The 26,000-nt window shown below is 38.7% G+C and overlaps 1 protein-coding gene across 1 annotated transcript in view; it reads right to left on the bottom strand.

Moving 5' to 3' along the window:
* Nucleotides 1-11,013: 11,013 nt before the first annotated feature.
* The window catches only part of Vwc2 (von Willebrand factor C domain containing 2), a 146,896-nt gene continuing 131,909 nt past the window's right edge, over nucleotides 11,014-26,000 (bottom strand). The window contains exon 3 of the mRNA XM_059275031.1: nucleotides 11,014-11,500. Coding sequence (XP_059131014.1) covers nucleotides 11,349-11,500 — 152 coding nt within the window. The 3' untranslated portion in view covers nucleotides 11,014-11,348. The remainder of the gene's footprint in view (nucleotides 11,501-26,000) is intronic.

A 26,000-nucleotide genomic window follows, 5' to 3' on the forward strand; every position in this document is an offset into this window, starting at 1 on the left:
CTTTGTTGTGCCAAGTCGAGAAATTTTAATAGTCAAGGAAAGTATGGGAAGCAAATCCCATTCTATTCTGGAAGAAGCAGAAGTCTCCCATCATGTAGTGCTCCCATATTCCTTCTGTCTGCAGACTCTAATGCCAGTGTCCTCTCTATTCCTCATTTTTTTATAGTTTCTCTTCCTTTTTGTTGTTGAGCAGGTATAGAAGATTTATAACTTATTTTGACACCTTCTTATGAGGAATTTGGAATTGTGTCTTAATTTTCAACATTTATTGACTTTTGTTCTTGTTGAGTTAGAGTTTAGTCAGACTGTCATCAAGGTTTATTATCTATGTGCTGTCAGTTCTTTATAATGAGCCTTCCTTGTGACTCAGTGTCAATTCATTGCTTGTAAATTATCCACATGTGCTCATGAAGCATTAGCATTCTGATTTTTCATGAAGACTTAACGTGTTCATTAAGTCAGATTCATGTATCTCAGGCCTTTATAAATTATGGTTTTTTTTCTCCTAATTGTTGGATCAGTTAAATATGAAAGTATCAGCTGGGCAGTGGTGGCACATGCCTTTAATCCCAGCACTCAGGAGGCAGAGCCAGGTGGATCTCTCTGTGAGTTTGAGGCCAGCCTGGTCTATAGAGAGAGATCCAGGACAGGCACTAAAACTACACAGAGAAACCCTGTCTCGAACCCCCCCCCCAAAAAAAAAGAAAATAAAAAAGAAAGTATCCTATATAGCACATACTTGTCTTATAAATATCCAGTGGTGATTTATTCTTTATCATTTGATATACTCATTTTTTTAAAAGAAGAAATTTATAAAAAGATGTTTCAAATGAAAACTGGAAGACTTCACCATAGTAGAAATTTACTAAAAGCAATACCAAAGAATTTTTTTTTCCAGAAGAAAGCATTTTCAGTGACAGTAGAAGAAACAAATTCTAACAAAATGATAAATGTAGTCCTATTAAAAAAATAGTACATCTGGCAAGATGGCCTAGTGGCTAAAGGTGCCTGTTGCCAGGTCTAATGACCCAAGTTCCGTCCTGGGGCACCACATGACAGAAGCAAGAACTGACTCCTACAAGCTGTCATCTCACCTTCGCACATCTATAGTGTGCCTCAAAGAAATAAATAGGAAAAAAATTAAAAAGGGAAATAATTGGGGCTCGAAAGGTTGCCCAGGGGTTATTGCTCAGCACTTACTGCTCTTGCAGGACCTGGGTTCAGTTCCTAGCACCCACCTGGTAGCTCACAACCATCTGTAACTCCAGTCTCTGGGCATCTGATGCCCTCCTCTGACATCTGAGAGCAGCAGTTACAACATGGTGCAGAAACAAACATGCATGCAAAACACCCACATCCATTAAGTGAAAAAGAAAAGAATTTTCTTTAAAATACACAGAACCACCATACATAAAAAGACTAGACATATGGAAGAGGTCAATGGAGATGACTACTAAGACTTTCTTACCAATAAATATTAATTTTAAGCCACTCTCCCCTGTCTGAATGTGCCATTCTACATCAGCCACCGTTTCCTTTAATGTGCTGCAGATGCTTAGTTGCCTTCAGAATTCCATGGCTTCTTTTGATATGAGCTGCTGACATCATTATTTCATTTTTGTAGATGTTTCTTCTGGACATGTTGAGCATTTTCAACTCACTTTTTCTAGCTCATTGCAAGGCTGCTCCTTGGGAGTTCTTCTGTAGATTGTTGTTCACCCACTTTAAAAGACTGTCAGGCGTTATTGTCTGCTTCTGCCCCTGCTTTTCTGATTCCTGTATTTGCCACATGCATGACACTCATATGTTGCCTGGCCTGTTTTGCCTTTGGCTTGTCTTCAGATTCACCATTCCATTAAGCTCTGAATGATAACCTGTCAATCCTTTCAGTGGAATCATTAATTTTAGTCATTTTTCAAAATTCTTACTAGATTATTTTAAATTTTGCTAGGTGGTTTATGTTTCTAATCTACTGCTGAAATTTCCAGCATTGTCCTGTAGCCTTTGAATACAACATATTTATTTTGTATTCCAGGTCTGATTGTCCTAAGGAGATCCTGTGGCTCTCTTCCCATTGCTCCTTATTTCTGCTCCTTTGTGCATATTGACTCATAACCCTGTGCACCCTTTTAGCTTTGATAGCATGTGAGATGTTGTGCTTCAAAAACGTCTGAAGTCAAGTTCAGATCAGAGACAATGCTAGTTCCTTAAAGAAAAGAGTACGAGGCCGTAACCACCTTGGGGCCACTGTGACCCACCCATTCTGTAATGATATTCCATTGGCAATCCAGAGATTCAGATGTAGACTGCTGTTGAGGGGAGGCCTGTCTGACCTTCAGTTTACTTGTACACCATGCAGCTCATGGGGCCATGGATTGAAATACGGGGAGGTCATGGAAGACACATCTTTAATGTACTTTGACCACACTTTTATCCCATGAAATATCAAAATGTCTTCTTTGGCCTCTCAGCATATAACTCCAAGCATGAAACATACTTAGGGTAAAAATGCAGAGAATATCTGGCTTCATATTCCAGTCTCTTGGTCTCATAACTTTTCTCCTATGCTTTGAATTTTCCAGTTACTTCAAGAAAATGTCTTTATAGATTAGTTTTTCCTCTGCAGGATGATTACTCTAAATTACTTAATCTTCCAAGGTATGTGAAGTTCTTCATTTTGAAAAAAAGCATAGTAATTTTGTATATATCAAGTCTCATGTAGTCCAGACTGGCCTTAAACTCTCTATATAGCCATGGTTGGCCTTGAACTTCTGATTCTCCTTATTCCACCTTCTGAGTACTGGGTTTACAGGCAGACACATTACACCAGGCTTTTCTCATTTATGTTTGAAAAGTGTTCAATATATGTTGTCAAAAAGCCATAGTAGAAATATGATGAAATAAAATCATGTGAGGTTTAGAGATCTACTGTTAGTCCAGACTTCTGGATATATGGTTTAATGTTCACCACATTTACTTTTAGAAATCACAAAGTAAAAACACTTCATTACAGTCAGTATCATCAGACATGTTTATATTGTAGATCTACTTCACTGTAAATTGTTGTCAATAATTTATTTAAATACTAAGTAAAAGTATGATGTGTGTTTAAGGCAATATTGAAGACTGTATTTAAATACTTTATATACATTAATGATATTTGAGGCATTTGGGGTATTTTAATAGTACTTTTTATTGACCTCACTTAAAGTGTTTTAACAGACTGAGAAACATTTTAAAAGTGACTCTACCTGGAAGTGGGAAATGCATTTAATAAATAATTTATTTTGTAAATCAGTTTCTCACATATGTACTCATCCAACAACATATACAAAGTAGGCCTGATGGTATAAATTTAGCTCCACATAAAATTATGGTAATACAAAAACATTTTCCAGGCAGACACAACACATGAATGGATAAAAAATAGGATATTATGTAAATCATACTCACTTTTACTGAATTAGAATCTCTAAAACTTTTAAATCTCAGTCTCTTCATATTTTTCGCTTCACTAGCTAATGAATGCTAATGTATAACTTGTGCTTTATAAATTCCATCTATCCCATTCTATGTTTGAAATACTCATTCATTTAATCCTCTCAGGAGCTGGTGCTCTCATCCCATTTTGCAGATGAACACTGAGTTGCAAAGAGGTAGGTAATGTGCACTGGGTAAGCTGAGTGACAGACTAGACTCAGACACCCAGTCAAGGAGACAACAAACATTATGAAGACTCTTCATGGTCCAGACGCTATAACAGTGACCTGGCCTTGTTTCTGGAGGCACTGATTCTGTAAATGTGCAGGAAGACCAAGGCCAAGGATGAAAAAACCTCGGGACGCCTTCTAATTCTAGTCTGTTGGCTGAGTCCTGACCCCATCCCACCAAACAGGCTTTTGTTTGTTTCCCAAAGGGGCTTAGTATGTATTAATATTTTTGAATTTCACAAATGATTCTTGCCAATGGTTTAAAGGATTTTAACACACCACTTATTATCTGCACTGCTCTAAATTTTAACATCTCCATTCCCCAAAACTAGCCAATTGTTTTCCTCTTTATAATGGGATTCGTTCTTTCAATTGTAGTTATATTCTTTAGTGTACAAAAAAAGCCCACTATGTATATTTTAAAGACATTTAGTCTTGGTTTAAATAGAAATCCTTTTCTGTTTCTGATTTAAGGGTTATATACACATATGTGTGAATTTTTAATGTATCAGTTGGCTAAAATTAGCATATAGCCTACAAAAAGATACATGAAAATAGTATTTTTCTATCATCCACTTTTATTGAAGCCATACTTACGGTAAGCAGGATTACATTCCTGGGCCAGAAATAAAAAAGACATGTGGGCATGGCTGATGGACATGGACCCTGGTACTGGAGGGTCCATCCCAGTCAAGTTACCTCCACAATCACTGTCATTATTTTGATTGGGAAGAATTTTTATTGTTGTTTTTGTGTGATGACTAACAGACTTAAAATTACAAACCTGTCAATGTGTAACATGGACAGGCTGCCTTTGCAATGAGTTTATATTAATCTAAAGTTTTATAGGATTGAGTAAAAACAAAGCAAACAAGACATATTGAATAGGCACTTAATTTTCATAAGCCATTGCTACTATATAATGTTAACTTCCCAATTTTACCACTACCTACTGTATATAAAAAGGTAGCTAACGCATTGTTTTTAAATGATACTGATGTAAGGTACTGACCTGAATGTAAAAGTTAAGAATGACATGTGGCATGATCACTTATTTTCATTGATTTAAGGCCTTTAGGGAGTATGCTGGAGTAAGTGGTCTAAGGAGCCAAAGAATATACACTGCTTACTCACCCTGGCCTGAGCTGGATTCAGAACCCAAAGTGCACTTATTACATGTGGAATGAAATGAAAGACTGACTAAGGCTAGCAGCTGCTCCCCAAGGGGGAAAGCTGCGTGGAGGCCGCACTACCCCTTCCTTCCCTGACCACGACTCATAAGGAAAGTGGGTTTTCTGGGCTTTCAGATGGATTTGACTGAGACTTGCACAATGCACCTGCAGTGTGATATTTTCCCACAGCAGAAGTGATAATAGCAGATGCTAGAATTTAAAGTTTGAAAATGTATTTGCCACGGATTGACAGCTAATAAGTGATAGTTTTCTTCATTAGCTCTAAAATGCTAATACTGGTTCATTCTAATTAAGATTAGAATATGGAGTGTCCCCCACAGGCTCACATGTTGACTACTTCCTGACACAAGCTTATGTGTTGAATGTTTCACCGAAGTGTTTTGGAAGCAGATGGCAACTTTGAGAGGCTTGAGGGAAGCAGTAGGTTTCTGGAGGCATGCCTGTGGCCATCACATCTTGTTTCTCGTCACTTCCTTTCTTTGCTTTCCACTGCCAGGAGATGACAACCTTCCCAACCACCTTCCACCATCATGATGTCTGCTGAGCCACATGGAGTGAAGCAACCATGAGAGAAAACACGTAAAGCCATACGCTAAAACAAATCTTCCATCCTTTACATGGTCTATGTCAGCTATCTTGCCACAGCAGGAAAAATAAGTCACCATTCCAGAAAGGGTTATAAAATTTGGCCATATTTTATAAACTCAGTACAACACAAAACCATAAAAATCTACTAATGTTTGAAAACTTATTTTAACAAGACATTTAGAAACAGTTTGATTAGAAATTAAAAGATGTAGCAGATAGAAAATGAGGCAATTAACACCTTTGTGAGGAGCGACTCTTAACTGGGAATTGTCAGGACTGCACAGCTGAATTAGGAGAGCATGGTGCTGTCCATTCCCTACGCTTCTTGGGGGTAGGTGAAAGAGCAGTTTGGATATGGTGTCTCATTTCTAGAGGTAATTTGACTAAATATGAATGACAAGACTTTGTTTCATGGGTTCTGGCATAACGCAAACTTGAATTCTTGCCCATTCATTCACTAGATTGAATCATTAGGCATCTTCTCAACTTTCTGAATGACCTGAGTAGAGACGGTGCTGGCTACTTTTGTGAGATTGGGAGTATAAATAAGATAATGAATAACCCTATAGACAAATAAAAATAAAATATAATTGCATTTAGTTTAGAATGTAAAATGATAGAGTATAGGGAAATGAACATTTTCATAAATGTATCTAGAAACAAATTGAAATGTAAATTCCAGAAATTGAAGAAAAATAGTAAATGTTAGTGAGCAAATAAAATATTTTTAAATATTAATAGAATTGGGAAATATTTCTACTTCCTGAGAATTGAATTCTAACTAAAGTGGGATATATTTAGAATTATTTTCAGTTAACAGACCACAATAGTAATTTAATAAATGACTTCAGGTTTATTCATTGATTGTATTTGCTATCACTGTGTCTATATTATGGGTTTTATGTCCTTGTTATAGAATCCCAGGTATGCATTTCATGTATCATAAACTGTGACTACGCACAGCACTAAGAGCATTGTCATTGTCATTGAAATGTTCATGTTACTGAATCTTTGAGTGAATATTCTTACCCTGATTGTCAGTATCACTTAGAAGTTGATGGAATTCAGCTAACAATTAGGCATTTAAATTAGGGGTTTTTTTCCTACAATTTTTGTGTGTGTGTGTGTGTGTGTGTGTGTGTGTGTGTGTGTGTGTGTGTGTTAAAGCAGAAACAGTAAACGCTTTACAAATGAGAGTGAAGTCTGACACTGTGGTGAAATATCAACAGCCATCGCTTTTAGACCCTTTTCCAGCACACTTGGAGCTACTGTGCTTCTGTGTGTACAATTCAGATCACTGATTTAATAACAGGTTCACAGAAGCCAACTGCAGTACTCAGTCATATTACACAGAAACACGGAGAGATGCAGAAATACGCAAAATCCTAAAACAAAGTCTAGGATAGGAAATTTTTATTTAAAAATGGTATCAACAAGGAAATACCAAAGCTGTAAACTTGATTGTATTTATTGTGAGTATCACCATGTTTTCATTAGAAGCTTTCTTCAGTGTTAGAACTTTTACATCAAAGCAGTTTGTCCTGACTTTGATCAGAACTGGCAATTGATTGTCACATCCGTCCTCAACCATTACAGCAGTGAGGGATTTGATAGGTGGGAGGTTGTGGTCTGTATCCTGAGAGTGTGAAATGTGCTAGAAATCTGAAAAACAAATGAAACAAACCAAAACAAAACCAAAACAGGGCAGCAAACAGCAGCGGGAGCTTCCCACCACTGTTCGATACACAGGTGGAGTGGACTGTATGTGATTCAGTAAACCGAACTTAACACTTAGTAGATGATACTTGAAGTGAATGCCTCATAATGTGAATGAAAGGGATTTAGGAATAAAAGGAAAAGCACATAAAATTAACTATTAGCTATGATACAAACTTCTTTTTGAATACTACAGTAGATTGAACTGGGGCGTTCTATATGTGAAGCAATTCAGTTTATGTTGATTTATGTCTATTATTCAATTTATTATTGAGGTACATCCCAGCTGTTAACTGGTATAATTATCTTTTAGTGATGCCGGAAACAAAACTGAGGTCCTTGTGCATGCTAGCCGAGCACACTTCCACTTAGCCACCTACATTCTCAGCTTATGATACAATTTTTAAAGTATGTGCTAAAAGGACACCAAATTAGTGCTGTGCCAGAGACTTACAATGGCCATCTAATTACCTTACTTATGAAAGAATCCTTCTCAAAAGTCATGACACTCGAGCTGGTCATTGAAAAGTGACTACTGCTGCCCAGAACACAGTACATGCAGCAGCCTTCCTCTTTGACAAACTCCTACGGGTGCCCAGCTGAGACACTCTGAGTCTCTAGCTGAGAGACTTCATGTTCCAGGATCTGTCACTTGGGGACTGAGTTTACATCAAATGGAGTATTGGTGGTCACATAGCCCATTTCCCATCCATCTCCCTACCTCCAGTACAGGAATCAGAGCCTGGCTGGAGACTTGTGCTCCTCTGCACATCTCCCGCCTCCAGAAAAATACGAGACCCTCACTTCTGCCTCTTGGATTCTGATTTCCTTTCTCCAGAACCCCTGTCATGTTGTCTGCCTGGTACTGGGGACTGATCATTCCTCAGAGGCCCTGTCTTGGTGTTCCCAACTGTCTGCCTATCCACAGCATTAATAACTTTCCTAATAAATTCTTTACTCCCAACAATCCATCTAAATGTCCTCTTGAACCCCATTCTGAGGCCTTTCAGTACTGAAAAGAAACGGAAAGTCTTAGAACATTTTGGAGAAGGGTCTGGGTGTCCAAGGGTCACTGCTACGAGAAGACTGTGTCCGTCCACAGCCCCAGGCTGATTTTAAAGACAACTGTTCTGAGGGCAGTTGGCTGATCTGTTCAATTAGGATCCCCAAACAACCAAATGAAAACAAGATCCATGTTTAGAAAGCGAAAACATCAGATGAACCCCCCAAAGAAACAATCTATCTTTGTAAACTTCTGAAAAGTCATATTGGATTATTTCTGGAGCTATTCTGTGGCTCACTTGAGCAGCTCAAATTTTCATACCGAAACATAAGTTGGAATTTTGGGAATAAGTTCATGTAATTAATTTGTAAGCACAGCTGCTTTTTTTTTTAAACTTGATTAAATCCCTAATAATTAGCCTATTAGAACTTTAGAGAATTGTGACATTTAAAAAAGTGTGCCGGGCGGTGGTGGCACACGCCTTTAATCCCAGCACTCGGGAGGCAGAGCCAGACAGATCTCTGTGAGTTCGAGGCCAGCCTGGGCTACCAAGTGAGTCCCAGGAAAGGCACAAAGCTACACAGAGAAACCCTGTCTCGAAAAACCAAAAAAAAAAAAAAAAAAAGAAAAAAGAAAAAAAATAAGTATATTTGAATGTTGAGGCTTGTGCAATCAAATAACTTGAACTCATACTATCCCCGAGTTATTGTGCAGTTAAAGTTATCTAGCTTATTTTGCATTGTTGAAAACTTGAGCAGACTTTTGTGCACACAGGGAAGAAAAAAAAAAAGCATCAATCTGAATCAGCTGTGTAGACCTGAAAGTCTAAATGATCTGCAAGAGGAGCAGTTTCCGATTAAAAATAATAATACCAATTTCATTACTTAGGATACGCAGTGCAGAAAACCAAGGTTCATCCATGTTTGTCTTGTGTTGATATGAGGTATTCTAATGTAATCACAGCCACTGAGCTCCAGCTCCCAGAAATGTACCTGAGACAGTGTGGGGTCCAACGATTTATATCAAGAAAGTAATTCCCCAGACCACATTGTGTTCACTTTCTCTGCAGAAGAATGAGATTTGTTGACATTCTCATAGCATTTATGATTTGTTCTACTGCAATAATTTGAGAGCCCATTTTCCATTCTGTAGGGATCCTATTGCCAAGGGAAATAAGAAAAATGAGCCCCATACACTGAAACTGTAATTTGCCATGTCTCATGTAGAGAGAAGAGGCAAGTTGTACGTAGTTACATCTAGCTCAGTAGCCCATGTATTTTAAGAGGACAGGGTCATTTGTTGGCAAGATGCTAACCTTATATGACCTTTGTCTCAAGAAAATCTACGTTGAATAATGGAGGGATAGATGATGCCTAACAGTCTTTCATACTAAGATTTAAGTTTTGGAAAGCTGAAAACAGGTACCTGAGAGTAACTAGCTAATAATACCCCTGAGTATTTTTATGAAGTTGATGTACATGCTAGTCTACCTGACCCAAGATATTTTTCAAAAACAAGATAAAAATATAAGCATATACAAATGCCCTGGTAATTTTTGTACTTATTATAATGATTCAAATTTTCAATTGTCATTGACTGTCATTCAACAATAAGTTATTGAAATTAGTATATACTGGCAGGGTTTGGGTGTATGAACTATGCTGCTTTTAGTAAGTCTTTGTAGAAGTCTTCATTTCCTAGCCTCTAATTGGGTTTATAATATAGTATAGTGTAATTTCTTAGTCCTGTTATGCTATAGAAAAAAGCAGAGAAAGAACAAACCAGCCCTCATTTCCTCTTTGTCTCCACAAGATGTTTTGTGTAATAGATACTTAATTTTAAAATTTAGAAGAAATAAATGTGGGGGTATGTACGTAAAGGTTTCAAATAGATACTTTGGTTTTGTTTACACATATTAAGACCCTGACTGCCTCTCTCACTCGTGTACCAAGTGTTGATGTGGTTCATGAAACGGGAACTGCTCCACAGTCACTGTGGCCCCATCAGCAACACTTACAGCAGCTTTGATTAGTTCACATGAAGATCATTTGGATTATATATGACTGTAGGGAAGACTGTACTTAGCCTTCACTCTCCCTTGTTTAAACATAATTGGACAAAGAATTCTACTTGCACCTACACTATTCTTGATGCAAGACAGATTTATCATCTCGCTCTGTCTATTACTGAGGACAGACTTCTACCTCAACTAACAGTATGGGTACACTAAGCTGAGATATGTGAGATGTCTATAGCATATTTTTTATTTCAGGCATAAGCTTGTTCAGGAATTTGACTTTCCTTAACTATTCTCCAGAGAATTCAAAGACATCCCCCAGCCCCATACACATGCAGAGTGCTTTAGAACAGCTCCAGCCTCATGGGACTAATGCAGAAGTCTCAGCTTTCTTCTTCCTCAGGGAATGAATTCAAGTTATGCTTAGTAAAATAGGTAATGTGAATGAAAATGAAGTACATGTAAATGTTTATTTATGGATTACTATGAGAACTGAAGAAATGTATGCTAGCAGTCTTTATACCTACATTTCCCAAATGAGTAAGGATGAACTGCTAAAAGAAATGGGCTATTAAAATATGGAAGCCTATTTATGTGAATTAGATTGTGTCCTAAGGGCAAGCTTTAGATACACAGCATTAGTTCAATAGCATTTGAACAGGATTTTGCTATAAAGCAGTCATTATTTTTGCAGTCCCTTAATGGGGTGCAGTATTGCATGTGCAGGTGTAAAGGATTCCTGGTACCACCAGCACCCCATGATGGAATGAAGGCTACCACAGTGAGGACGGTTGACAACAGCATTTTTAATATATAAGACTCTAATAGAGGGATTATAGAAACACATTTAATATATAATAGTGAACTTTAGTGTACTTACTGTGAAAATAGCACATTTATTTAGAGAGGGAGTTTATGTCCAAAGTTCTTATTGATGTTTTGAAATACATCCATTTCTGTCTCTTGCTGTAATTGTTACCAAGAAAAGGAAAAGTGCCAACCATTTCCCTTGACTCCTTATCCAAAGTCTTCTCTTTTTGATTGACATTTCTCAGAGTCATCTAGAATGTCAACATTAGTAAAATATTCTAGAAAAACATGAGAGTTTTGTATTGTGAAGTCTACATTTGCCTGCATTCATGTCTTGTGCACATGGCTTGCCGTTCAATTCTCCACGTACCCTCCTCGTAAGTACAGTGACATATGGTGCATTCATCCGTCTTCACTTCTCTACCAGCTGGGATGACAGCAGTTTCTGCAAAGCAGTTTGGGCCTGAAATGCAGAAAAAGGTTTCATACTATTGAGTGCATGTAAGTATAATATATATAATTAGGTAAGTAGCATGACAATGTGTTTCGTTTACCCTCTTATAAAGGACAGTTAGAAAAGCCAGAACTAGAAACACAAAGAACACCAACTTTTTTCTGAAGTAAAATGAATGTTACTTAAAATTTAGGACTGAAGAATTACTATTTTCATATGTAGACTTTTCTATTCGGTGGGAGACTTTCTAGAAGTCACATCTATAATCATTAGATTTAACTAATGTTGTTAAATAATTACTTAAAAAGCACAACCAACCAGTAGTGTCAGAAAACCATGCTTACTTTTCATGGCAGTTTTAGCAGAGAACTCAAACAAGAAAACAGTCTTCCCACAACTTTCCCACATGGATTAAAACATCTGTTGTCACAATTATAGGATTTCTGTTCAGTTGCTGGCTACAGGCCCCAAAACCAGAGTTCTTTAAGTTTAGGGGGCCAAAGAAGTAAGTTCCTAGGTGATGCTAATGCTTATCTGGAGACACAGTTAAAGCAACACCCCCCAATTACTGTACAGGAGTATGTCTTCCACAGTCCCTAAGAAGCAAGAATGACTGTAATTCTTGCTAGTAACACCAAGTAAAAGCTTAGCAGCACAAAGGTGTGTCTTCTGTGCATAATTTTAGGTATAAATTCAAGGGCATGAAAAATAAGTAGGAAAAATATTTCCAGTGTGACTCGAAACTAATGCTGTTATAAAAGATTACTTGATTGGTCCTCAGTGTTGGAATCTCTAGCCATTCCACCATGACTGCACATGCTCTGACAAAACGCTTAGTCATTCTGGGGCCCTACATCCTACGTAATTTGTGGACAGTGTGATCATGTAATCTATGCACATGTCATGCCGTAGCTATGTAAGCCCATATGCTCATGTGGGGGGGAATCCATAAAAAGTGGGTCACAGACCCCTCCCTCCTGTCTCCTTGCACGACCATTTTCATAGGTCTAAGCACTCCCCTCTGTTTCTTCTCTTAATAAACTCTTAAAGTGGTTTTGTTGTGCCTTGTGGTTTTTCTCGCACAGTAAACAGCACTGCTTAATAACACAGAGCCACATAACTAACACTCAGGGGAAGAGGGTTTTAGGCCAGTTCTCTTCAGCAATAGGCACTTACCTTTCACCTCTTGGGGACAACCAAGGACAATAGCAAACCAGGAGGTGCCATGCAAGCTTCCAAAGAAGGGAAGCAACCAATTGTCCTACCCAGCTGTGATAGCTGTGAACTACAACAATGACTATCATGACACCATAATCCTAAGGGGAGAGTACTGGCAGACATACCTGGATGGTAACCAACAGCTCTCTAATTGTACTTAAGGCCCACTCAACAAGAGGGATGTCATGCCTGGTACTGGAAATCTAGGGCTAGTGAAGCCATGGATCTTGGAAGAGAACTACAACTGCCACTTTACTAAACCAAAATAATCCCTTACTACATTCTAAATATTTGTCCTTATGCACACAGATAAGTATAATTCTTATCTCTCATCAAGGAAACTTCTTTTTGCAGTAGATGGAGATCATTACAGAAAAACACGGCCAATCAAAATGCAGAATTGTGGAGCACAGTCCCAACTGATAAATTTATAATACAACTTCCGCACCTAAGGTTCAGAGGTCATTGCAGAAGAGGAGACAGAAAGCTTCTAAAAGCCAGAGGATGAGGGAGCATGATGTGAGATTATGTCTTTTATGAATATCAGAAGCTACATCCATGAAGCCTCACTAACATGGCTGCCTAAACATGACCTGAACAAAGGTGATACTAATAGACACATAGGGTGCATGTTCAGGAGGCCTCAACTCTAGACAAAGAACTACAGGCAATTAAGGAATATTGAGAGCATAACTGAAGTCATCTTCCCATGGAAGAGCATACCAATTAGTATCAAAGGGTCAACCCTGAAAACATATACACATATAGGTAACATTATCCAGAAATAAGCAGATTGCATTTATGGATGGATGTAGGAACACATACACGTAACGACATTTTTTTTTAAGGTCATGAATTTGAAAGAGTGTAAGGGGGCAATACATGGGAGAGTTTGAAGGAAGCTTCAGCAATTACCCCTTTGGGATGATGGTATAGAGGCGATCTCCTGTTTGGACTGGGGGTGGGTGGGCATGGAAACTTGAGAGATTGGGTTGGAGGGGTTAGGGGAGGGGGAAAGTGCTGAGAGAGATGACTGGAAAGGGGGGCTTTACAGAGTGGGGTAGAAGCTTGATACAAGGGAAACCTCATGAGTCTACAAGGATGGTCCCAGCTAAGACTCTTGGCAGCGGTGGATGCATAGCCTGAACTGATTGGATTGATAACTACCCCAGTTGTCATCAGAGAGCCTTCATCCAGTGATTGATGGAGGCAGATTCAGAGACCCATGGCCAAACACTGGGCTGAGCTGAAGAGAGGGATGAGGGATTGTAGGAGTCAGGGGGTCAGGGACATCACAGGAAAACCCACAGAAATGGCTAGCCTGGCTCATGGGAATTCACAGAACTGAACTAACAACCAGGGAACCTGCTTGGGACCAACCTAGGCCCTCAGCATATATATGTGACAGTTGTTTAGCTTGGTCTATTTTTGGAATTCCTGTCAATGGGAGCAGGGCTGTCCCTGGTGCTTTGACTGGCTCTTAGGAACCTATTCCTCATTCTGGATTGCTTTGCCGAGCCTGGATACAGTGGGAGGTGCTTGGTCTTATGGAAGCTTAATATGTCACGCTTTGCTGATGCCCATGGGAGGCCTGCCACTTTCTGAGTGAATACAGAGGGGGAGTTAATTGAGAGGGAAGGTTGGGGGGGGTGAGTGGGAGGAGAGGAGGGAGGGGAGGCTGTGGTCAGGATGTAAAATAAATAAATTAAATTAAAAAATAAAAAATATTGATTCAGCTTTATTTTTTTCTCTTGATTTTTTAAATTAATGAATTAATTTTTTCCCAGCCCAAACTCATTTTCCCTTCCTTTCTTTCCTCCAAGTCCTTATCTCCAAACCCCGTCCCCAATCCAGTCCTCCTCCTTTCTCTTTAGAAAAGGGCAGGCCTCCTATGTATATCAGCCAGCCATGGCATATCAAATTATAACAAGACTAGGCACCTCCTCTTCTATTATGGCTTGTGGAGGGCCATCCCACCCCCACTTTTCCTCAGGGTACTCTTGATCAAGAGCAGCAGGAAATATTAGATAGAAAGATGAGAGGATGAGAGAGAGAGAGAGAGAGAGAGAGAGAGAGAGAGAGAGAGAGAGAGAGAGAGAGAATAGCCTCAGGAGGGCCTGGATCCTAATCTGTCAGGCCCTGACTGTCTCTGCCAAAGGAGTTTTAAAGGAATGCAAAGGGGTTAAACAGGCAAGACTTCCAGTGGAGGGACTAGGACCTGAACCCAGCCACATAACCTTTGACCAACAATTTGCCCTGCCTACAAGATATGCTGGGACATCCAGAAGAACTTTGGACTGAACAAAATAAGATGGGTAATGAGATAGTAAATGAATTAATTGAGTTAAGGCAAGCTGTTGTATTGTTAGGGGATAAGTTAGAAATTTTGAAAGTGCAGATAAAATTAGAATGTGATTTGAATGTTTCTTCTTATTGTATCACATCCTTAAGATTTAATAAAAGCAAGTTTGATTGGGATAAAGTTAAGATGAATTTGTTGGGTCACTCTAATTCTTCTCAAATAGTTTATGATTTACAGAAAGAAATTAAATAAACTTTTGCAAAAGAAAAAATGATATGCTGGGACAAAGGTGGCACAGAAATTAAGGGAGTGGCCAACCAATGGCTGATCCTGCTTGAGACCCATACTATAAGAGGGAGCCCACCCTGACAATGCCTGGAGGTCCAGGACCCAGATGGACAGTCCAGAGACCTATGATAGAACCAAATGTGACTGTCTTTAGAATACCATCCTCTATATCCTGCATCCAAGATGAGCAGTGTCTTTAGCAATAGCATCTAGTTATGGTGGACAACAAAAGCATCCTTAGGAGCTTTTGTCTTGATCACATATATTAGCTTAAGCCATTCTAAGAGAGAAGTAATACACTTCCAAATTTGAATGTTTGTTCCTTTAGTGACTGGTAATGACCTTCATCTATTTTCCCTTAATCCATTTTGATGTTCTATTTGTAAGAAAATACCTTGTTTGAAGGCTGTTTTGTCCTTTTGGAAAAATTAACACCTATCATCATTGTAGAATATGTACATGTAACTATGTACAATGTACTCAGTAAAAGTACATTGCAAACTTTATGGTAACTGATGAAAAATTGTAAGACTAGGGAGGGTCACACATATGCTATGATCCCATAAAATGCTCAAGTGAAATCACAAAGTGCAGAAAAGAGCTAGAGACAAAGACAGGAACAATGAACAAAAGCAACAGATAGAAAAGAGTACCAAATATCACAGATATAAATAAATAAGAAAAATATATCAATTATCACAGTGAATGTCCAATAGGCTGAATATATCAAGAAAGAGATTGCTAGAGTGGGTCAGCAACAAATCTGATAGAACTTTAGGAAAAATATATGAACCTCTCATCACACTCCTATACTAGAATGGACACATGCAGAAACCAGGAAATCAGTGAGGACAGAGGGACCAGAAGAGCATCAGCCATCCACTGGGTATCACTGGCCTTTGTTCATGTCATTCAGCAGCAAGAGAACACACTTTTTTTCTCAAGAATATTTGTACTATTCACTAATTATGGACCATGCAACACACTTTAAGTTCTATCAGATTTGTTTGTCATCCACTCTAACAAGTTTAAGAAATTTGGAAAATCATAAGTGCAGTTAGATTGGAATTAAATTAGCTGTCATTAACGTAAAAACATCAGGAAAACCAAAAAGACTTGGAGATTATACAGCATACAATAAGAATGGGGTGCTAGATAAAAATGCAAAGAGAATTTTAATAATATTTTAACTTAAGTAACAATGTAAACACATAAAACCTGAGAGATAGCAAAGTTGAGAAGGGAATTTATGGAATTAAATGCATTTAAAAAGAATTTTAAATAAAGTATTTAAGTTTCTACATTAGGAAACTAGAAAAGGTGGAAACAGTTAAATCAAAATCAGCCCAACAAAACAAGTCTTTCCAAATGTGGTACTAAAACCATTGGATTTGCAGGATTAGAAGACTCAATCCAAATGTTCCACTTGAAACAAAAATTACTTTAAAGGGATAACATACTTAAATGTAAATAAAAATTATAATACTTTTATAAAATAACAGGGTAAAGCTGTCAAAACACAGAATTCTTGATGAGTTTTTGAATGAACATTAGTGTGCATGGCCAAGATGGACATGGCAGTACATGCCACCCATCAAATCAAGCATTGAGAGGACAGAGACAAGAGGATAGTGAATTTGAGGACTGCCTGAGTTCTATAAAAGAGAAAATCGGTGCATTTTATGTCATTCAAATATAAATTATTACTCTGTGAAAGTAACAAAAAAATAGGAACACAAGCTCCAAGATGGAAGAAAACGTATTTGCAAGTCTTTCATCTGGTAAAGGAAAAGTGCCTAGAATATAGAATAGCCAGAGGTAGTGGATCACTCCAACAAAATAGCTTTTTCCAAGCACAACAGGCTGATGCACACATGAACTCACAGAGACTGTGACAGCATGCACAAGACCTACACTTGTTCAGACCAGATAAAATCCCAGCAAGGGGAAGGGAAGTGGACACAAAGTCTTACCCTAACCAAGAAGGTATTTGCCATTGATAACTGCTGAGAAAGGGAAAATCTTTTCTTTAAGAGAATGGCACTAGTGTATCTACCACACCTAAGAGGTAAGCCACTCAGGAGCAGTTGGCCAACCCAAAATGAACTCCTTACTCCTTGTTTGTTTCTTTTCCTCTCTCCCTCCCTCCCTCCCTCCCTCTCTCCCTCCCTCCCTCCCTCCCTCTCTCTCTCTGTCTCTGTCTCTCTTTCTCTCTCCTTCTCTCTCTCTCTCTGTATGTGTGTGCACATGTGTGCTTATTGTTTTGTTTTTAATTAAAATATAATTATATCACTTCTACCCTTTTCTTTCTTCCCTCCATTCCCTGCCTCCCATGGCCCCTCTCTCTAACCCTCTCAGGTTCATCCCTCCAGTTTCAAATTGGTAGCCTCTTTTTCTTTGATTATTTTATACAATATAAGTATATGACTGCATCTCTTTCTTTGTCATTCGTGTATATATGGTTTCAGTTATGGCTACTGTGTAATTGATAACTAATTAGATGGCTCATTCCTAGAGAAGCTAATTTCCCTCCTCTCAGCAGTCATTAGTTGTCTGTAGTTCTCTAAGGAGCCCACAAGATTCCCTCCCTTCCGTGTTAGCATGTCTATTGATATTGCCATTGCTCAGGTCTTGTTCATGCAGCCATTTCTAAGACTTCCTGCTACTCTTGCTCTCACAATCTTTCTGCCCCCTCTTCTGTGATGTTCTCTGAGCCATGGGTGTAGGAGCTGGGCTGTAGGTACATCCACTGGGGTGGGGCTACACAGGATCTGTTAGTTTCTGTATTGTGCCACTTGGGCTGGCAGTGTTCCCCACAAGATGCATAGACTAACAAAAACCCCAGTATCCGAAGGTTGGTTATAGTAGTCCTAGTGACCCCCAAAGCAATGTAGACTATTATTGTAAGCCTTGGTTGCCTTTTAGAGGGTGAGAGGTCAGGGATAATGTTGAAGAAGCTGAACACTTAGATTAGTGTTAGAACTTAGAACACTGGATTGAGATATCAAGATAGATCTAATCTAAAAGCCTCCTTCCTGAGATCTTACTTCCATAGTACCAGAAACTAAGATGCAAGCTTCCAACGAGTGGGGGGCAATTAAACAGTCCTTCCCAGTAGTGACTTCTATGAACCATACAATGACCAGCATGGCAAGATATCCAAAAAGTGGAATTCATATATTTGTGGTAAACAACAGCTGTCTTAATGAACTTAAGGCCACCTTAAGTCAACAGGAGGGAAATTGCATGTGGTACTAAAACCTAATCAAATATTGGGTCTACTGAGGTAGGTCATGGATCTTAGAAGAGAAACTACTACTGCCTGTTTGCTAGAACAGCATAATTACTAACAATACTCAATTTTTTTCTTATTCAGATTAGTGTAGCTATCCTCCTTCATCAAAGAAACTTCTCTTACAGTAAATGGAGGCCAATACTGAAAACCACAACTGGACATGATGCCTAGACCAATGGATTATGAGGAGTCCAGGTCTAGTTATTTAAGAGAGAGAAAATATGAACTGAGGTGGTAGGGAGGGGGGGTATGGAAAGAGTTGTGTGAGGGAAAAGAATATGATCAAAATATGTTGTCTGAAAAAAGTTAAAAATAAAATTTAAAAATGAGAGGCACATTAAAGGTAGTAAGAGAGAAATTTAAAGTAAGTCAGTAAAGAAGGCTGACCCATGTGAACACTAATCAAAGGGAAGCAGAGTTGTCTCTCAGTTTTTTACAAAGCAGACCTTTAGAATTCCGGGAAAAAAATATCACTCATAATTAGCTGATGGAAAATATAAATGAATTAACAATATTGCTGCATGAAGTTGGATTCTGGTACTACAGTTGCTTAATGAAAAGTGAACACCCATACATTTAACTGAATTTATAAGGAGGGAAATGGAAAGAATAATCATAATCCTAATTACTTAATTTTAATATATAATAGATAATCTTCTTAGTCATTTATTTGCTCTGCAATAGGCAAAACAACTTCATAACTGTAGAAAGTATATTCAGAAACTTTATTAATTGAGTCATATGGGTAATAAGTACTGATTAATTATATTATTATTGACTTGTCCTAGATAACTAATGATGGCTAATTCCAAAATCATTCTATCCTATAACAATAATGCTTTCTTTCCTCAGGGACAGTTGATAAATAAATCTTGATAAACTGAACCTCCTGGTGCTGGTCTGACTTCAGGACAGAGGCTTGACAGTTGTGGAGGCTGTTGTTCATAATGTCTGGACCCCACAGGTATGTCAACCTCAACTGATGCACAGTGATATGGTCTGCATGGTAATGTTACTCAAAATCACATGTAGACACTTAATGATTGACAGTGTGACAGTATTGAAGTGGGGCATGTCAGAGCAGTTCTGAGTTATGAAATGCCCTCAGGACTGAACATGTATTAAAGAAGGGATTCACAGAGCTACTTACTCTGCCTCTGCTCCTACCACTCTCTCTATGTGGGGATGCCACAAAAAGAAAATACCACTATGGTATAGGTACCCACAAGGTACACTGAACTTGATAGCAACTTGATCTTGGACTTTTTTGTCTACAGAACTGTAAGAAAATATGCTCTGATGTTTCTAAATCATTCAGTCTGTAGTGTCTATTTATGTTTATTTATGCAACCTACATATGTGTGGATGCTAGTGGAGGCCAGAAGACCATCAGATATCCTGAAGCCATGTGAATATTAGGACTTGAACTTGGGTCCTCTTGGAGAGCAGCAAGTGCTCTTGATGACTGAACCATCTCTCTAGCCTAATAGTGTTTTGTTATAGATACACAAACAGGCGAAGACACATAGTATCAAGAATTGAAGGACCTAATAGCACAGTTAGCAGAACTCACTCTCGGGTGAGTATTTACAAGAACCTTCCTCTGTAGTGGGTAGCCATTCCAGCTTTGGTCTGGAAGTTCCAACCCCTTTTGAGGCTTCGGTAACTACCACGCCTACAAGGCGGGGCCAAGAGGGGGACCGGAGATCTGGATGTGCCCAGATCTGGATGCACCCTGCGCTCTCTTGTTTCCTGGACCCTGCATGCTAGAGGTAGACCTAGGAGAGTTCTTCAGAGAATACCGCTGGACTGCGCTGCATCTTTCCCAGAACCCGCAACCTACCTATCCCTTCATTTGTAAGTTACATTGCTAAATAAATCTCCCTTTTAATTATGTAATGATTTCACCAAAATTCTTCCCTTTAATACCTACCAGTGTCTCTAGACTAGAACTAGAATGGGAAGTCTGTACTGTGCCGTGGATATCACCACAGGGTACACCATGACAGTACTTCCTCTTAGGCTGTTCTAGCCTGATGGTAAATTATATAGAGGCTCACAGGTCCCAAATCAAGCTGGAACCTGGTGAGAGGACTGGAGTTGGGTACTTTGCTGCTGTCCTTGCCTCCAGCAGAACTGCCTTCCATAGTGCTAGTCATCAGTACTCAACACCGGCAGAACCCACAAGAACACCGCAGTTTCGCCCCTAGAACTGCAACACAGACTGGCTCTCAGCGCATGTTTAAAACCTTTGCTGAAAGTTGAGACTCAGCTAATGAACGGTCATTCTGGACATCCTGCTAAAAACCCCACCCCTGTTGATGTGTATGCCACTCGTATGTTTTAGATTTTTACTACAATAATGGTAAGGAATAGAAAACAGAAAGCCAGTGAACAAAGACACAAATAAGTGTGTGAAGTCCTGCCCTGTTCCCTTTCACGGGTCCTTGAACACCCCAGAAAAGCAGAGCAGTGAGGCAGAACTCCAGGTAGTGGAGGCAGTGTTTGTTTATGTTACTGCATTTTATTTAGAGATTAAATATTATTTAGAGATTAAATGCAGGTGACTTTTCCTTTGAAACCATGAAATTAGAATACAATAACAACGAAATGCCAAACTTTACACCCCATACCTGTTTAGAGACAGCCACTTCTCCTTCTGTCTTCCTGTGAATCACTCTCCTTAGCAGAGGCCTGATTCCCAACTATGACTCTCCTCCACCATTATTTCCATAGATCAGTGGTTCTCAACCTTTCTAATGTTGCAACCCTTTAATATAGTTCCTCATGTTGTGGTGACCCCTAAACATAGAATTTTCCTTGCTACTTTATAACTAATTTTGCTAGTTGTAAAACACAATAAAAATACCTGATATGCAAGATATGTGATATGTGACCCCTGTGAAAGGGTCATTCAACCTCCAAAGGAGACACGACCCACAGGTATAGAGGAACCAATCTCTTACATTTCAATTTCTTTTTTATGTACCTAAATTCCTAATTTATATGAAGTTCACCGGGCATCATCTCCAAAGGAGAGGAAAATTTGTTTCAAGATTCATTTTTCCTGTCATTTAAGAGTGAAGCAACGAAAGCCTGAATTTGTATGTGCATGTGTTTGTGCACACACATTGTACAATAGCACACACAGTATGTGTTTGTGCACACACATTGTACATTTGCACACACACAGCATGTGTTTGTGCACACGCATTGTACATTTGCACACACACAGTATGTGTTTGTGCACATGCTTCTTTATTAATGATCTACTACAAAGTCATTTTTCACTGGAAGAGTTAAAGGAAAAAGCATAGCACATGATTCCAAAGCAAGCATGAAAATGAAGCAAACTTAGGTTCTTCAGAAAAACAACAGACCCCTTTAAAGAAAAATGTGTCAGAAAACTACCCCACCCAACCATCTTCTGTTCCCAGCATGGTGCTCATACTCAGGCTTCCTTTCTGCCTTCTGCTTCTTCCTTAGGTTCCTGGGAGCCACACAGAGTTCTCTAGTCACTCTGTCCTTCACATTGATATGGTATCTCATATGCCACTCAGTCTTCACAAAAATTCATGAAATAAGACATATTTCTGGCCTGGTATGGTGGCAGATGTCTTTAATCCCTGCAGTCAGAAGGCAGAGGCAGGAGGATCTCTGAGTTCAAGCCTGGCTTACATACTGAGTTCTAGGAGAGCCAGGGCTACATAGCGATAACTTTTTTCAATATATTTTTATTTATTATTATTAATTATATAAATTGTTTTAAATTATATCACTTACGCCCCTTTCCTCCCTCCAACACCCCCCCCATGTCCTATCCCCTTCCTCAAATTAATGGCCTCCTTTTCTCTATTTTTTTATATATCACACATACACACAAATATATATACATACATACAACTTGCTGAATCCATTTAGTGCTGCTTGTGTGTGTATGACTTCAGGGCCAACCCTGGGAGAGGCTATTTCTCCTTTTCAGCAGTCATTAATTGCCTGTAGTTCTTTTTCTAGTGGTGAGGTCCCATGATATTTCCACCTTCCAAGTTAGTATGTCAACTGATACTGTTCAGGTCTTGTTTAGGCAGCCATATTGTTGAAGTATCATGAGTGAAGCTTCCCTGTCACTCTAGAAGACAAACTCTCTGGCCCTCTGGCTTTGACAGTCTTTCTTTCCACCTCTAATCTTTCCATCTCTTCTGTGATGTTTCCCGAACCTCAGGGGCAAGAACTGTGTTGTTAAGGTATCTGTTGCTTCTGGGATCCCCATGATCTCTGCATTATGACCAGTTGTGGTTTCTGTAATAGTCTCCTGCTATGGATCCCCAGCAGGAAGTAGCCTAGAAAACTATGCCCACATTCCCAAAAAATGGATTATGGATATTTGTTTTGTTTAGGTTATTGGTTACAAATTGTTATTGGTCATAGTCAATATCTTTCTAAAAGAAGAAAGGGGAATATGATATAGAAATATAGGATATAGATATGATAGGATGAAAGGGTAGATTATTGAATCTACTTTTAAAGAGCAACAACTTGTTTGAAATGTTTTACATTTCTGTGGATTTTAGTTTATTGACACAAGTTTAAACTTAATTTTGTTATACTGTATATATATTTCTACTCTCGTTTGAGGTATTATGTTTATGTAACTCATTTAAATTGTAATGGGTAATTAAGAAATACAGATTAATAATTAGTCTTCTATGATAGTCAAACTTATAGTCATTTTAAGTTTTTTCTAGGTATACAAAGATATAATTCAATTAGGTAGGTAATCTTCAAACACTTCAAAGACCTACAGAATATGGCATTTAAAATGTTTAAAAAATTTAGAGTTTCTGGACAGTGAGACATGTCTGCTCCTGGCAGCACCAATTTACTTCAGAAAGGAAGATGGACATTGAAGACACTCTATATGGAGTTTATCATCTTCTTGGCAAAAATAGCCATTTGGGCAAGAAACTGTTCTTGCCTGGACTGCTTGATCGACTAGACATGCAGGACCCATAGGAAGGTGACCACTGAACTTTGCTTGGCAAAATGGTCCTTCAGGTTCCTGCTTCACAGAGGAAACTGCCAGACATTATACAGGACACAGAGAGAAGTGACTGAGAAACTCTAGGCCTGTGGGCTGAAGATAGATGCCCCAACTTTACAGAGGAACTTTGGATGACTGTCCAGGCTGCCAGCTGTCTCTGTCTATTCTCGCAAGACTCCCAAAAGTTGCTTGCGTCCTTCTCCCATTTCTCAGTTAATATTATATCCTTCTGAGGTCTTTGATGTAGTTGAAGACTAGATAGTTATAATTTTCCTTGGTTGTGATAAGAGATAAGGTAGATATGAAACCTTAGACTCACAAATATAGGATAAATAGGATATCTTCTTTAATTTTGCCAAATACAAATAGATTAGATATCGTAACTATAATTCCTGCTTGATAACTGTTTTGTTATATGTAATTTTACTATGTTAAAGTTAAAGCCTTCCTTTTTGAAAGAAAAAAGAAAAGGGGAAGTGCTGTAGATATCACTCTGTATAAATAAAATGCTGATTGGCCAGTAGCCAGGCAGGAAGAATAGGAGGGACAAGCAGAGAGGAGATTTCTGGGAGGTGGAAGGCTGAGTCAGGAGATGCTGCCAGCCACCACTGCCGCCATGAGAAGCGAGATATAAGGTACCAGTAATCCATAAGCCATGTGGCAAATTATAGATTAATAGAAATGGCTTAATTTAAGATATAAGAACTAGATAGCAAGAAGCCTGAGCCATTAGGCCAAACAGTTTAAATAATTTAAGTGTCTGTGTTTATTTGGGTCTGAGTGGCTGTGGGCCTGAGCGGGACTGGAGAAAACTCCAGCTACAGTCTCCATTTACTGGAAAGAGAAACTTCTTTCATGAGGGGTGATAGCTACACTTACCTGTACGTATAAGGATAAGCTTTGGAATGTAGTTAGAAATTATGCTGGTCTAGTAAAGTGGTGGTAATAGGTTCTCTTCTAAGATTCATGACTTCACTAACCCTAGGTAGTTGGGTAGGTTTCTGGTACCAGGCATGATTTCCTTTCTATTGAGAGGCCTTAAGTCAACTAGCTGTTAGTTATCACTAAGACATGACTGCCTTTAGAGATAGCTTGCCATGCTGGACATGGATATAGTTCATAGGTATCACAGCTGTATAGGACGACTAATTGCTTCCCTCCCTTAACAGATTACACAGTACTCACATAATACTTATTTACATAGTACTTACATGTACTCTGAAAGCTAGACTTCAGGAAGAAGGCTTTCATGTTAGAACCAGCTCAAATCTTTCATGTCTTGTGTCTGAAGTACGTAGTGTCTTAAGAAATAGGGACGTACCTTCGACCTCTGAGTGGTGATGCCTTGATTATGCATAAGTTCATTTAAAACACACAGACACACACACACACACACACACACAAACTCATGGTGCATGTATGCTTTTGTGTGTGTGTGTGTGTGTGTATACCTATTATATATACTTTTAGGTAAATAAAAAATAATTCATGGAGGCCTTATAAAACATTCTTGATGTTGTTTGTCCCTCCTCCCCGACTCCTTCTGTTTTGACCACCCTCCTCCACCCCGAGGTAGGGCTTTCTTCTCCCAATTTTAAGGGCAAAAACATTCACATACTCTAAATTCTTAGAAAATATATATAATAGTATGTCCCACTCAAAAGAATGAAGAATGAGAAATATTTTCCAATGCTTCAAACTTGAATATGTGAAAGAAATCATTTTTAAAAATTAAGACGTTATCTGTTGAAGTAACTGGATATACAGACTTTATTAAACAAAGTAAATGAGGATTCTTTACAAAAAGCCCGCCTTTTTCAGAGCCTCAATCACATTAATAAATAGTGAGAAGCAGAGAAGCAGGCTTGGAGTGTAGAGCACTTCCTAAATTCATTTGGCCATGAAAACCTCCATTCACAAGTAGGTGCTAGCATTTGAGGGACATGGGTATTTCAGAAATGGGCCAATAAAGCATTTGTAAAATATGTCACAGACCTCTTTGATTTGTGCAGAGCTGAGAGACACACTAGAGCATGAACAAGCTTCTTTACTGACTTACGAAGATGGGCCTGCATTGCCCAGGACAAAAACATAAACACGTGCATCAAACTGCCACACAACTCAAGGGACAGGACATTACCAAGACTTGAGAATCTCTTTTATCCCCCTATCATGGCCTGAATTACTATATATTGAACAAGATTGCATTTTTATTATTCCTAAGGACACTTAGAAGTTATGTAACCCTCTGATGTAGGCTTCTTGTCCTCAGTATTGTAGTTGTGAGATTCACTCACCTTTTTGCATGTAGCTGCATTGCTTTAATTCTCATTCTTATGTAGTGATACATTTGTCACTGTACCAA

This window comes from Peromyscus eremicus, chromosome 10 (assembly GCF_949786415.1).
Source record: "Peromyscus eremicus chromosome 10, PerEre_H2_v1, whole genome shotgun sequence".
In the NCBI taxonomy this organism is placed as follows: Eukaryota; Metazoa; Chordata; class Mammalia; order Rodentia; family Cricetidae; genus Peromyscus; species Peromyscus eremicus.